General features: G+C 42.3%; 1 protein-coding gene and 1 non-coding gene across 2 annotated transcripts in view; both read left to right on the top strand.

Moving 5' to 3' along the window:
* Positions 1 to 8,621, top strand: part of GPC4 (glypican 4) — a 127,685-nt gene extending 119,064 nt beyond the window's left edge. The window contains exons 6-10 of the mRNA XM_053580482.1: positions 3,409 to 3,539; positions 3,632 to 3,778; positions 4,852 to 4,988; positions 6,289 to 6,464; positions 6,560 to 8,621. Coding sequence (XP_053436457.1) covers positions 3,409 to 3,539; positions 3,632 to 3,778; positions 4,852 to 4,988; positions 6,289 to 6,464; positions 6,560 to 6,765 — 797 coding nt within the window. The 3' untranslated portion in view covers positions 6,766 to 8,621. The remainder of the gene's footprint in view (positions 1 to 3,408; positions 3,540 to 3,631; positions 3,779 to 4,851; positions 4,989 to 6,288; positions 6,465 to 6,559) is intronic.
* Positions 8,622 to 12,139: 3,518 nt separating this feature from the next.
* TRNAI-UAU (transfer RNA isoleucine (anticodon UAU)) lies at positions 12,140 to 12,227 on the top strand. The gene is given in 2 exon segments: positions 12,140 to 12,177; positions 12,192 to 12,227. It is a non-coding gene; the product is annotated as a tRNA-Ile (tRNA).
* The last annotated feature ends 243 nt before the right edge of the window (positions 12,228 to 12,470 follow it).

Below are 12,470 nucleotides of genomic sequence, written 5' to 3'. Positions count from 1 at the left end.
CCCTCATCCTCACACTGAAATGCCAGGTTTGCAATTCACTAATGTTTATAATCATTTACTTTAAAACAAGGAGGGCTATAGTTGCTGTGGCTATTGTGTATTTTAAAAATTGCATTTGTTATCTTTGAAGAAACAAAATTAAACCCAAGTGAAAATTGATAAGATTTCTAAATCGATTTTCTCCAGTGACTGTAAAAGCTTTGGGAGGGACAAGATATATACTTGTATCTGAACTTCATTTTTAATGGGTATACTAATCTTTATTTCTAATAAGCAGGTATAAAAAGGCCAAGAGTAATAGCCATTGTTAATCTTCAGCACTTTTTCATGAATTTTTCACAAGGGTTTAATTAATCTGTTCCGTGGTTGTGGGATTCAGTCCCAATTTACATACCTCTACTGTAAATTCTTTTTTCCCCTCTCTTTGCAAGGAATTTTTCTTTCCCCTTCAAGTGACTGCAGTTAATGAATGGTCGAGGGCTTTCCCCCCTCTTTAAACCAGATCTTACGGTTAAGTCAGGAAACTACCTTTTGTTCTTGAGTAAGGTCGTGAGGCATAAGATGTAGGTTTCTGATTATCAGCTTCACAATTCAAAAGGAATCACATTCCCTAGTGAGAAGGGGATGCTTTGTGGCCATGGGGAGAGGTAGAGCGGACAACTTAATGCCAGTATCCCAAGCACTGGAATCATGCAGTTGGACTAGACCCTTTAAGAGACCAAGGATGGGCTTCCCAATCTGCCATCTTGTTGCCACGCCCTCCCTTTCCTCTCTTAACTGCAAATGGGTATCGTCATGAAATGTCACCCTTCAGTACACGTTGAAGGCTTGTCACCCTTTATCAGGATGGATGTAAATAGTTAAAGCACCTTAGAACTTGGTTTTATAAGTGGCTGGTTATATGGAACCTTTAGTTCAAAAAATAAACCAAATACCCCATACCCCCACCACGAAAAAAGTCAGTTTCTAGATAAGCGTAAATTATGCCCAGGTGCAACTTGTTCTCTGTCTCATACTGTAGCAGTGTTAACACTCCTTTGACTCCCAGCCAACCCTATTAATGTCACATGCTGCTGCCACTGGGCATTTAGTGTGGGGATTGCTGACGGGGACGCCAGCCAGTTCCTGGCAGGAGGCAGGAGCCAGCCAGATATCCCACAAACAAGAGACCCGTGGCTCATATCAACCAGAAGAAAACCAGAACACCAAACCATCTTTGGATTTCTCCTGAAGCTTCTCACCAGGGTTGGCTGCTGCTACGGAAGAGCAAATCGATAGCCAATCATGACTTCCCCAGGGGTGACAGGCATCTTTGGCAGGCACAATGCTCTTCAGTCGCATTCTTCAGCCTTGTGACAGACAATGCCATGGCACCAGCCCTGACAAAGGCCCGGCTTCCCTCTCCATTCCCAGGCCCTGGTGTGTGGCTAGCCGGCTCGGCAATTCACAAAGATGCCAAAAAGCCAGAAGAATCGGGGTTTAGGTTCTTTTCAGTCTCTCACAAACACATTAGTGATCTGGCCTTTCCTCTCCATTAGGGAGTAAGTAGGTACCAACTGTGTGTTTGTTGTTGCTGTTTGAACCTCTGCATATTGGATGTTGTCTTGTCTCTTTGTAACATTTTTATTTGGAGCAAATGATTCAATCTCAACTTACGAAGGAATGTTCTTTTCTCTACATGGCAGCCCTGATGGTTTGACAATGATGAACACATTTAAGTTGTGCCCCACTTACAAAAGTCTCCTTTTGCTCACGCCTCAGAAGCATTTTATTCTCTCCTCTGGAACAATGGTATATTCATGCCATCAGCCTTTACTTAGAGGTTAGGAGTGTCACTTTATTGGTGTTTAAATTACCTTTTAAAAAATTGCATTTCACAGCAATCTATTTGTGGCTTGTGACATCAGAATTATAGTTTTAGAGACATGATCCCATGCATTAAAATCTTGGGTAATGGTTGTTCTAGGTTGAAGGTGACCCGATTGGTTCCATTGATAAGCTTAGGACTATTCTTCCTTAGGTAGAAGCTCAGCGAGTTCTTCGGGAAGGACACACAATCTGGTGGAAACCAACCCTTCTTCCTAGTAGCTATCCTTAGATTACCTGAAGGCAGTAGATGATGTGGGCCTAACTTATTTGCTTGACATTCATGAAGCACTACAAAACAAATGGGAACAAACAGGTTTAAAAGTTCACTACTTGTCACTTGGGAATAACAAGCCTCCTTTTTGTTATTTGGGGATGTTGTTTCCAAGATCTTCTAATTTTTTACAATAGGTGTTAGGTAAAAATATTAAACTTTACAATCACAACAAACATGTATGGCAAGAAAACACATACACATGGTTTGTTGAAGGGATTCAGTGCTTACTGGAAAATGCTAGATTCCTCCAAATCTAAGAGTGACTTGAAGGCTAATCAGTAAAGATATATCCTGTGAGCATGTGAATTTTTTGTATTGTGTTTTGTGTTGTGTTTTCACTCCAAAGAAAAAAAGAAGGCATATGCTTTACTTTAAAATAAATTGAAACCTTTATATTTGCAATGAGACGCTTAGCTTAATACAACAATGGCATTATTTAGTTTCATTATATGAAAAGTCATTAGAATTCCTAGGAACACTTTAATTTGCTTTTTCCAACTTCAAGGATCTAAGAGGTTTTAAAAAAAAATGAAAGAAAAGAGTTGGTATGCCAAGTTTTCAGCTGATTTGCTTTTCTTTTTTTTTCTTCTTTGTTTTTTTGAGCCAGAGTCTCCCTATGTCACCCTTGGTAGAGTGCTGTGGCATCACAGCTCACAGCAACCTCAAACTCTTGGGCTTAAGTGATTCTCTTGCCTCAGCCTCCCAAGTAGCTGGGACTACAGGTGCCCGCCACAACACCCAGCTATTTTTTGGCTGTAGTTGTCATTGTTCGGCAGGGTTGGGTTTGCACCCGCCAGCCCTGGTATATGTGGCTGGTGCCCTACAGGCACCAAGCCTGATTTGCGTTTTTAACTCTTGTAAATGGAAACTAAAACACACAGATCTTAGAGAAGTCTTTGGAAGAACCGCCACGTTATTCTACGTCCAGCCTTGGATTTGGCTGAGAGCTGGCTCTGAGCCGGATAGAGACAGCCATTGACACGTTGAAGGAATGAATAGTCAATATAACAGAAGATTCCTGGTGGTATTTCCTTGCTGTAGAGCAAAGCAGTCATCTGGCCAGTTCACACTTTAGAGAGTTGGTGCTACATGATGACTACTTGTCATTTGGTGTAATGGAACTAGATACAAAAACATGAGTTAATGATGATGCATGTTTTCTCCCCACACGGGAAACAACAGCAGTAAAATAATGATCCATTCCCAAGGCCAGAGTAATGATTTACTTTTTATGCTGTGTTGTTCTTCTCCAAACCTCATATTAGATGCTATGCTGATGGTGGCAGAGAGGCTGGAGGGGCCCTTCAACATTGAATCGGTCATGGACCCCATCGATGTGAAGATTTCTGATGCTATCATGAACATGCAGGATAACAGCGTGCAAGTATCTCAGAAGGTAACAAAGGGCGGGTCCTAGAAGGAGAGTTGGAGGGCCCCTCTGGTTTGTGATGTGACTTCCCTAATATGAGCTCGCTTACTCCAACGCAGGTTTTCCAGGGATGTGGACCCCCCAAGCCCATCCCAGCGGGACGAATTTCTCGTTCCATCTCGGAAAGTACCTTCAGTGCTCGCTTCAGACCACATCACCCCGAGGAACGCCCAACCACAGCGGCTGGCACTAGTTTGGACCGACTGGTGAGCACTTTGGCAGGAATGGCCATGTTTAATGACAAAGAACTGAAAACATTTGCTCAGAATGAATTTTTCATCAGAAAGCTTACAAATTTGAGTTTTACAGGAGTTACTTCTCAGGCAAATTGTATGTGGGTATCAGTAAATCTGCCTCTCTTATTTTCTAGCTCAGAAAGTTTCTACCTAGTCAAAGAGATGGAACGTGAAAAGTCTTGTGTCAAACCCTCCCTTTAGTTTCACTATGTATTTACGGAGCATCTAATTCTAGGCCCAGGGAGGCTCGGAAGAATAAGGCAGGTCCTTAGTCCCAAAAGGCCTCAATAAGGAGGCAGTGAGAGAGAAGCAGACATTCCAGGCTTATTAACGTCAGGTGGTACATAGTAAACGCTAGGATGAGAGAAGAATAAAAGGTACAGACTGAAGTCGCTTCATGCACAGCAACACGCTATGAGAAGGTGGGATGGCACTAATACAGTATGGGAGGGGACACAGGAGGGAGAGCAATAGAAGGCGTGTCTCACAGCATGGGTGGTACGCACGCTTGGTTCTGACTACGAGAGCCTGGGGAGGAGAGGCTATTATCATTGCAGTTACAATGATGAGGGAGAGCAGCTGGTGGGTCTAGCCAACTCCTTCCCAGCTTGCACGTCAACTAGGAATTCATTTGGGTGGTTCTGTACTTCTGAGTATAAGTTAGATCTGCATCTTTCTCTCCCAAGTAAAGTTGACAATTTGGAGATACTTTAGAAATGGTTGAGTGTGGTGGCTCACTCCTGTCATCCTAGCACTTTGGGAAGCCAAGGCAGGTGGATCACCTGAGCTCAGGAGTTTGAGACCAGTCTCTACTAAAAATTGAAAAAACTAGCCAGGCACTGTGGCCAATGCCTGTGGTCCTACCTAGTTGAGAGGCAGAGGCAAGAGGATCTCTTGAGCCTAAGAGTTTGAGGTTGCTATGAGCTTAGATGCCACGGCACTCTACCCAGCTGTCTCAAAAAAAAAAAAAATTAAAAAAGAAAATCCATCTGCAGGTAGTTTTGTATTGTTGTACAGAGCTTTTTTTTTCTTTTCTTAATTAGGTTACTGATGTCAAGGAGAAACTAAAACAGGCCAAGAAATTCTGGTCCTCTCTTCCGAGCAATGTTTGCAATGATGAGAGGATGGCTGCAGGAAATGGCAATGAGGATGACTGCTGGAATGGAAAAGCCAAAAGCAGGTCAGCCTCTGTTGAATGGATTTGCAGTCTCTCCCTTTCTAGATGCCTGGGTGACCTTCAGAGAGGGTTTTCTCAGTCAAGGCTTGTGAAGCAACTCACATGCAGTAGGTAGCAACAACAAGGAAAGCTTCTAGATCAGCAGTTCTCAACCTGTGGGTTGCAGCCCCTTTGGACTGTATGAAAGGTTCGCAGCATTAGGAAGGTTGAGAACCACTGTTCTAGATGTTCTTAGGAATGGGCTTTGCAGTAGAAACGTTTAAAAGGTAGTCAGCTACTTGTGAAAGAGTGATGTGTCAATAGATTCACAGTAGTTATGTTCTGGGCGGCGCCTGTGGCTCAGTGAGTAGGGCGCCGGCCCCATATGCCGAGGGTGGCGGGTTCAAACCCAGCCCCGGCCAAACTACAACAAAAAATAGCCGGGTGTTGTGGCGGGCGCCTGTGGTCCCAGCTGTTTGGGAGGCTGAGGCAAGAGAATCGCGTAAGTCCAAGAGTTAGAGGTTGCTGTGAGCCGTGTGACGCCACTGCACTCTACCCGAGGGTGGTACAGTGAGACTCTGTCTCTACAAAAAAACAAACAAAAAAAAAAACCACAGTAGTTATGTTCTAGTATTAGGGGTGTTCCAAGAGTGTCGTTGTTTTAAAAATATTTAATGCCCATGGCCCTTTGTTTAATGGCCTGGCCTTATAAAGCACCAGTTTTCAAAAGGTTTGGGGCTGGCCTGGTGGCTCACACCTATAATCCCTGCACTCTGGGAGGCCGAGGGGGGTGGATTGCCTGAGTGTAAAGGCTCAAGACCAGCCTGGGCCCATAGCCAGACCTCGTCTCTAAAAATAGCCAGGCCTTGTGATGGGCACCTGTAGTCCCAGCTACTCGGTAGGCTGAGGCAAAAGGATCACTTGAACCCAAGAATTTGAGATTGCTGTGAGCTATAATGCCACGGCACTCTACCGGGGGCAGCAAAGTGAGACTCTGTATCAAAAAAAAGGTCATACTCTCTGGCCTATTGATGTCCTGTGCACCCCCCACACACACAGTAACTTCGGTTAGTCCCCACTAGAGGGCACTTTACTTTGACTCTCCCTGCAGCCTCCAGAAAAGGGGTAGCTTTCAAAAAGGTTATGGTCAATTTGGAGAAACAAGACATACCCAGAAAAAGGAGGTATTAGTGTTCATTGGGAATTGAAGAACTTCCATTTAATTGCACTCTGAGGAAATAGTAGAGTCTAGCAGAAATATTTGATGATTTTCTCAAACTTTTTGCTTTCCTAATCTTCTTGCTGAGGTTGTTTCTCATTTTAGGTACCTGTTTGCAGTAACAGGAAATGGATTAGCCAATCAGGGTAACAACCCAGAGGTCCAGGTTGACGCTAGCAAACCAGATGGAGTGATCCTCCGTCAAATCATGGCTCTTCGGGTTATGACCAGTAAAATGAAGAATGCTTACAATGGGAATGACGTGGACTTCTTTGATATCAGTAAGCATTCGTGATTTTAAAGTACAAGTTGTTCTTGTATGCTTCGTGATGAAAACAGGGGGAATGAAATCTCTATTCTGTTTTTTAAAAAATAGCTGACGAAAATAGTGGAGAAGGAAGTGGAAGTGGCTGTGAGTATCAGCAGTGCATCTCGGAGTTCGAGTACAACGCCACAGACCACGCTGGGAAGAGCGCCAACGATAAAGCCGACAGCGCTGGTGCCTGTCCTGGGGAGCAGCCCTGCCTCCTCGCTGTCCTCTGCATCTTGTTCCTCCTGCTCATGCAGAGAGAGTGGAGATAATTCTCAAACGCTGAGAAAAAGTGTTCATCATCAAAGAGTTAAAAGGCACCGGTTATCACTTTTATACCATTCTAGTGACTTTGCTTTTTAAATGAATGGACAGCAATGTACAGTTTTTACTATGTGGCCACTGGTTTAAAAAAATGCTGACTTTGTTTCTTCATTGAGTTTTGAGGGGAAAAGGGGCTTGTATGTTAAGTTGGCTCCTGCTTCCTCAGAATCTTGTTAAACGTGGCTAACAGTGTAGGTACAGAACTGTAGTTAGTTGTGCATTTGTGATTTTATCACTCTATTGTTTGTTTGTTTGTTCTTTTCTCATTTTGTTTGTGGGGTTTTTTTTTCCAATTATGATGTCACCTTGTTTCTTACAAGAAAACCAGGGTCCTTTCTTGGCATGTAACATGTACGTATTTCTGAAATATTAAATAGCTGTACAGAAGCAGGTTTTATTTATCATGTTATCTTATTAAAAGAAAAAGCCCAACAAGCAGCAAAATTTCCATCTATCCCTGTTATTTTAGTTGCCTTATCTGGAGAGAAGTGGAGGTGATTTGGGGTTTGTAATTATCATTAAGTTGGGACAGAATGTGAAGGCACAAAGTGGGCTTCTGAGCCACTTGCCAGATAGTATTCAAGCATAAATCCAAGAAGAAGGTTACACATATTTCATTCATATCTGGATTAGAAGAGACTGCAGACTACCCATTTTGGTTGGAGTCGAAATACATAAGCTAAGATATAGATCCGTTTTCTTGAACCCACTTAAAATGTAATTCATGTAGAAAAAGATTTCTTGATAGTCTCCCTTGAAAGATAGACGGCACTGAGGATGTCCCAGTTATGACATGTTCACACTTAGATTTGGGGGTGTATTTCTTAAAACCAGGCAAGTTAACAAGCCACACTGTGTGCTAATTTTCATGTCCACACTGACCTTTGAATCAATATGTGTATGCCAATGGCAGCAGTAAGTACCAACAATCTCAGTCCACCTTGTTACAGTGGTCCAGGTTTCAAACCCAACCATAAACACGGAGCTGTCCAGGAGCTAGTTAGAATTGGGGGTACAGCCTGGGCTCAGGGAATAGTTGTCAACACTCAAGCAAAGTTTTTGTCTGTGCATGTGTATTTGCATTTGTTTTTGGATCCCAGCTTTTGTTTTAAGAAAGTATAGGGAGTCTTGGAGTCTTTTTTTCTTGCCCAGCCCCCCCTTATCAGTAAAGCAGAGGTCTTACAGTGGTTTACAGCTGTGTACTTCCCATATCAGCCAAGCAACCCACTTGGGGGAGGACTTTGTGTCCAGTTTCTCATGTTTTGGGGGGGAAGGATGGGGGTAGGTAAAGCTGAGAAGACTACATCTTAGCAGTGACCTTTAGCCACATGGGTGAACTGGCAGAGGCCACATGTGTTGTCCCAGGCCAAAGACTTAACAACTGCCTTGGCCCCTTGGGAACCCTTTTCTTGTTTCCTTACCAAATGACAGCTCATAAAACTATGAGAATGTAACAAATCACTTTCAAAGGAGTTCCTGAAAGTCTTCAGAAAGACAAATTCTGCACGTCTCTTCCTGCTTTTGACAGCCATTAAGATGCCAACCAATCCTATAGAACCTAAAGCCCACAAAGAGGTTGTTTGTGTTATTGTTCAATCTTCAGTTTTAAGAGTAATTCTCTATTTTTATATTGAAACATAATTACTTGATAGCTCAGGGTCTACATTTCATTCAACTTTTTACACCAAATTATGCAGAATGGTCAAAATGGAATATTGGGGGCTGTTGTAAACAGAGGCTTAATTTTATTAGAAGTAGCCAGTTATTTATTAAAGCATGATGTTAATAAAATAGGCATATTCTGGCTGGTGTGTATAGTGTTGTTTTTTTTTTTTTTAACAAATCACAGAAGACATAAACTTGAAAAAGCACTCCATTTATATATGAGGAAAAATAGATTGTAAATAGCTAAGCTGTCTTGTGAGAACTTGGAAAATGTGCTGATACTTAGTAACTACCTCAGTTGTGAGGAATTTCCTTTTTAGCTTAGACTGCCATTACTTTTACTTGGTAAAAATGAATCTGGTCTCCAAAATATGGCTCAAAGAGTTATCCCCATAGACCTCGTTAGATTGTTTTTAATTTAAAACCTTGAACTCTACCCAGCTGTTTTCTTTCAGTCAAGTTCTCTAAATCAGTAACGTTTTCAGAATTAAATATTCTTGAAGGTTCTTCTGACTTACTCATTTGTTTTCTTTGCATTTTTACCTGTTACCCTTTTGTTACTTAAATTGTCTCTTGCTTTTGAACTTGAACTATGAAATAAACAAATCATAGATTTTTTCCCATTCAGGTCTGACTGGATAACTCTTGGCTTCTAACCAGTTGGCAAAGCTCATTCCTACTCCCCAAAAAAGAATAAAGGCAAGATGAATATTTAAAAATCTTAAGAGTATGAGATAGACTAAAAGTCTTGTTAGGAGAAGACCCTACTTTTCCAAAGTTAATAGCATGTGAAAGGGTTATGTTTTATAAAGTCATTAATAAGTTATTTTTCTCTGAAACACTTCACCTTATCTGTACCTTAAAAAAAATTACAACTTCAGATTTATATTTTATTTCAAACTAGTAATTAGACCTATTTTGATTAAAAAATGCTGCAAAGAATGACTTATATTTTTATTTATTTTTTGAGACAGAGTCTCACTATGTCACCCTCAGTAGAGTGCTGTGACATCACAGCTCACAGCAACCTCAAACTCCTGGGCTTAAGCTATTCTCTTGCCTAAGCCTCCCAAGTAGCTGAGACTATAGGCACCTGCCACAATGCCCTTAAATTTTTAAACTTTAGCTACTGAGTGTTTGAAACCTAACAATTTATGTGAAGTAGAAATTGTCATTTGCAATTACAGAACCAAAATAAAAACGGATGCAGATGGTGGTACACAAACTTCTACTTCTCCTTTTGTGTGAGCAAAATATGTCTGTCTACACAGCCAAAGGATAATTTAATAATAATAGTTATCTGCTAGTGGGAGGTGTGTGTGTGATTTCACTGTTAAGCAAATACTACACTATCAAATACATCTTTCTACTTTTTAAAGAATGACAGAAAAATACTCAGAAAATTCTCCCAACTTTTAGTGGGAGAAAATACAATTCTGCATTCCATAATATACTCGACAAATTTAGCTTCTACTTTTTTATAACTCCTAATTCTTCTCAAATTCCTTTTTTTTTTTTTTTTTTTTTGCAGAGACAGAGTCTCACCTTATCGCCCTCGGTAGAGTGCCGTGGCCTCACACAGCTCACAGCAACCTCCAAATCCTTGGGCTTAGGCAATTCTCTTGCCTCAGCCTCCCGAGTAGCTGGGACTACAGGCGCCCGCCACAACGCCCGGCTATTTTTTTGTTGCAGTTTGGCCGGGGCTGGGTTTGAACCCGCCACCCTCGGCATATGGGGCCAGCGCCCTACCCGCTGAGCCACAGGCGCCAGCCCTCAAATTCCTTTTTATGTATGTGAAAAAAAACTCCAAAAGGTGACATATGTTAACAAGAATTCTAGTCCATTAGTGAGCCAAATGCCACATAGCATTGCTTATCTACTTTTTACTACATTTTGGCCCAGATTAATCTAGGTAGTTTTTCAGGAAATAAACATTGACTAGAATGAGGAGCAATTTGGCTTTATAGTGTTATAATCCCAGAGTGCACGGTTAGGATGCTCGCTCATTTTTGGTAGTTCGTTTTCCCGTCATCACCAGTGAAGACATTGGACAAAGCAATTGGGAAGATGCTCTCAGAACACAGCCCATTAGTACCGTGGTTTATGCTTGGGAATGCTTCAAAGGAGCTGTTGTGACCTGGAATTCATTCCTATCCTATTAGGATAAAATACTTTTGATGTGTCCTCAAGCCCAGATGCCTTGAAGCAACTTTATCCACTACACAAAATAGAGATGAGAGTATTAGAAAATGTTTATTAACTAGACCTTGGTTACTGCATCCAATGGTCAAGGAGTCATTAGAATATGCAAATAATTGTCCCAAGTTCAGTTTTCATGTAAACTTCAATTTTTATGAATCACTGTTTGTTTTCATTTTGGTGTTTTATTGAGACAGTCTTACTCAGGTGTCCTTGGTAGAGTACCAAGGCATCATAGCTCACATCAACCTCAAAACTCTTGGGCTCAAGAAATCCTCTTGCCTCAGTCTCCCAAGTAGCTGCAACTACAGGTGCCCACTACTACCCCTGGCTGGTTTTTGCGTTTTTAGTAGAGATGGGGGTCTGACTCTTGCTCAGTCTGGTCTCAAACTCCTGAGCTCAGGCAATCCACCTGCCTCGGCTTCCCAGAGTGCTAGGATTGCAGGTGTGAGCCACCGCGCTGGGCCTATAAATCAGTGTTTGAAGAGACAAGTTCATCATTAATCAGTAAAATCTAAAGAAATGCGTTTCTCAGCATGAGTGTCCATGTATGGAATTAAATGTACATTTCGCTCTTGACATTTCTTTTTTTTTTTTTGTAGAGACAGAGTTTCACTTTATTGCCCTCGGTAGAGTGCCGTGGCATCACACAGCTGACAGCAACCTCCAACTCCTGGGCTTAGGTGATTCTCCTGCCTCAGCCTCCCGAGTAGCTGGGACTACAGGCGCCTGCCACAACGCCCGGCTATTTTTTGGTTGCAGTTTGGCCGGGGCTGGGTTTGAACCCACCACCCTCGGTATATGGGGCCGGCGCCCTGCTCACTCAGCCACAGGCGCCGCCCTCACTCTTGACATTTCTTAAGTGTTAGGAATTCTGTAAAAAAGCATAAGATGGATGAAAAACATCTTCATCCATCAATCCAACCAGGTAAAAGCTGTTGAGAAATGATGAGTGTGGTTAAAGAGTGAAGATAAAGGATTGTGTGTGTTGACCCAAGAAGGGTTTCCTGATCTTGTTCTCTGGTCTTTGGGGAAGCCTTTGGCAACAGCTTCCTTGCCACTCTGCTATTCTTAATCCTTGTGTTTCTTGCATGATAATCCTGTGTGTGTGTGTGTGTGTATGTGCGTATGTGCACAGAAACCCATACAGATTTGCTGATTTTTTGTGTATTTTCTTTCTTTCTTTCTTTCTTTCTTTCTTTTTTTGAGACAGAGTCTCAAGCTGTCGCCCTGGGTAGAGTGCTGTGGCATCACTGCTCACAGCAACCTCCAACTCTTGGGCTTAAGCAATTCTCTTGCCTCAGCCTCCCAAGTAGCTGGAACTACAGGTGCCCGCCACAACAGGGGCTATTTTTTTTTTAATTTTTATTTGCATATGGAACACAAGGCACAACTGTCCCGTGAGGTCACGGGGCTGTGAACAACCGAAATACTCTGCTGAGTGACAGGGTAAACGGAGCTCCAGTGGTGCAATTGGTTAGCACATGGTACTTATATAACAGTATTAGTAATGTTGGGGTTGTGAGTTCAAGCCTCACCTGGAGCACATCTTTTTTTTTTGAGACAGAGTCTTACTATGTTGCCCTCAGTAGAGTGCTGTGGCGTCACAGCTCACTAACCTCAAACTCTTGGGTTTAAGTGATTCTCTTATCTCAGCCTCCCAAGTAGCTGGGACTACAGGCCCCGCCACAACGCCTGGCTATTTTTTGGTTATAGTTGTCCTTGTTTGGCGGGCCTGGGCCAGAATCAAACCCATTAGCTCTGGTGTATGTGGCTGGCACCTTAGCCA

This window comes from Nycticebus coucang, chromosome X (genome assembly GCF_027406575.1).
Source record: "Nycticebus coucang isolate mNycCou1 chromosome X, mNycCou1.pri, whole genome shotgun sequence".
Classification (NCBI taxonomy): Eukaryota; Metazoa; Chordata; class Mammalia; order Primates; family Lorisidae; genus Nycticebus; species Nycticebus coucang.
Note: the sequence above shows the minus strand (reverse complement) of the source record. Positions and strands in the feature narration are given on the sequence as shown.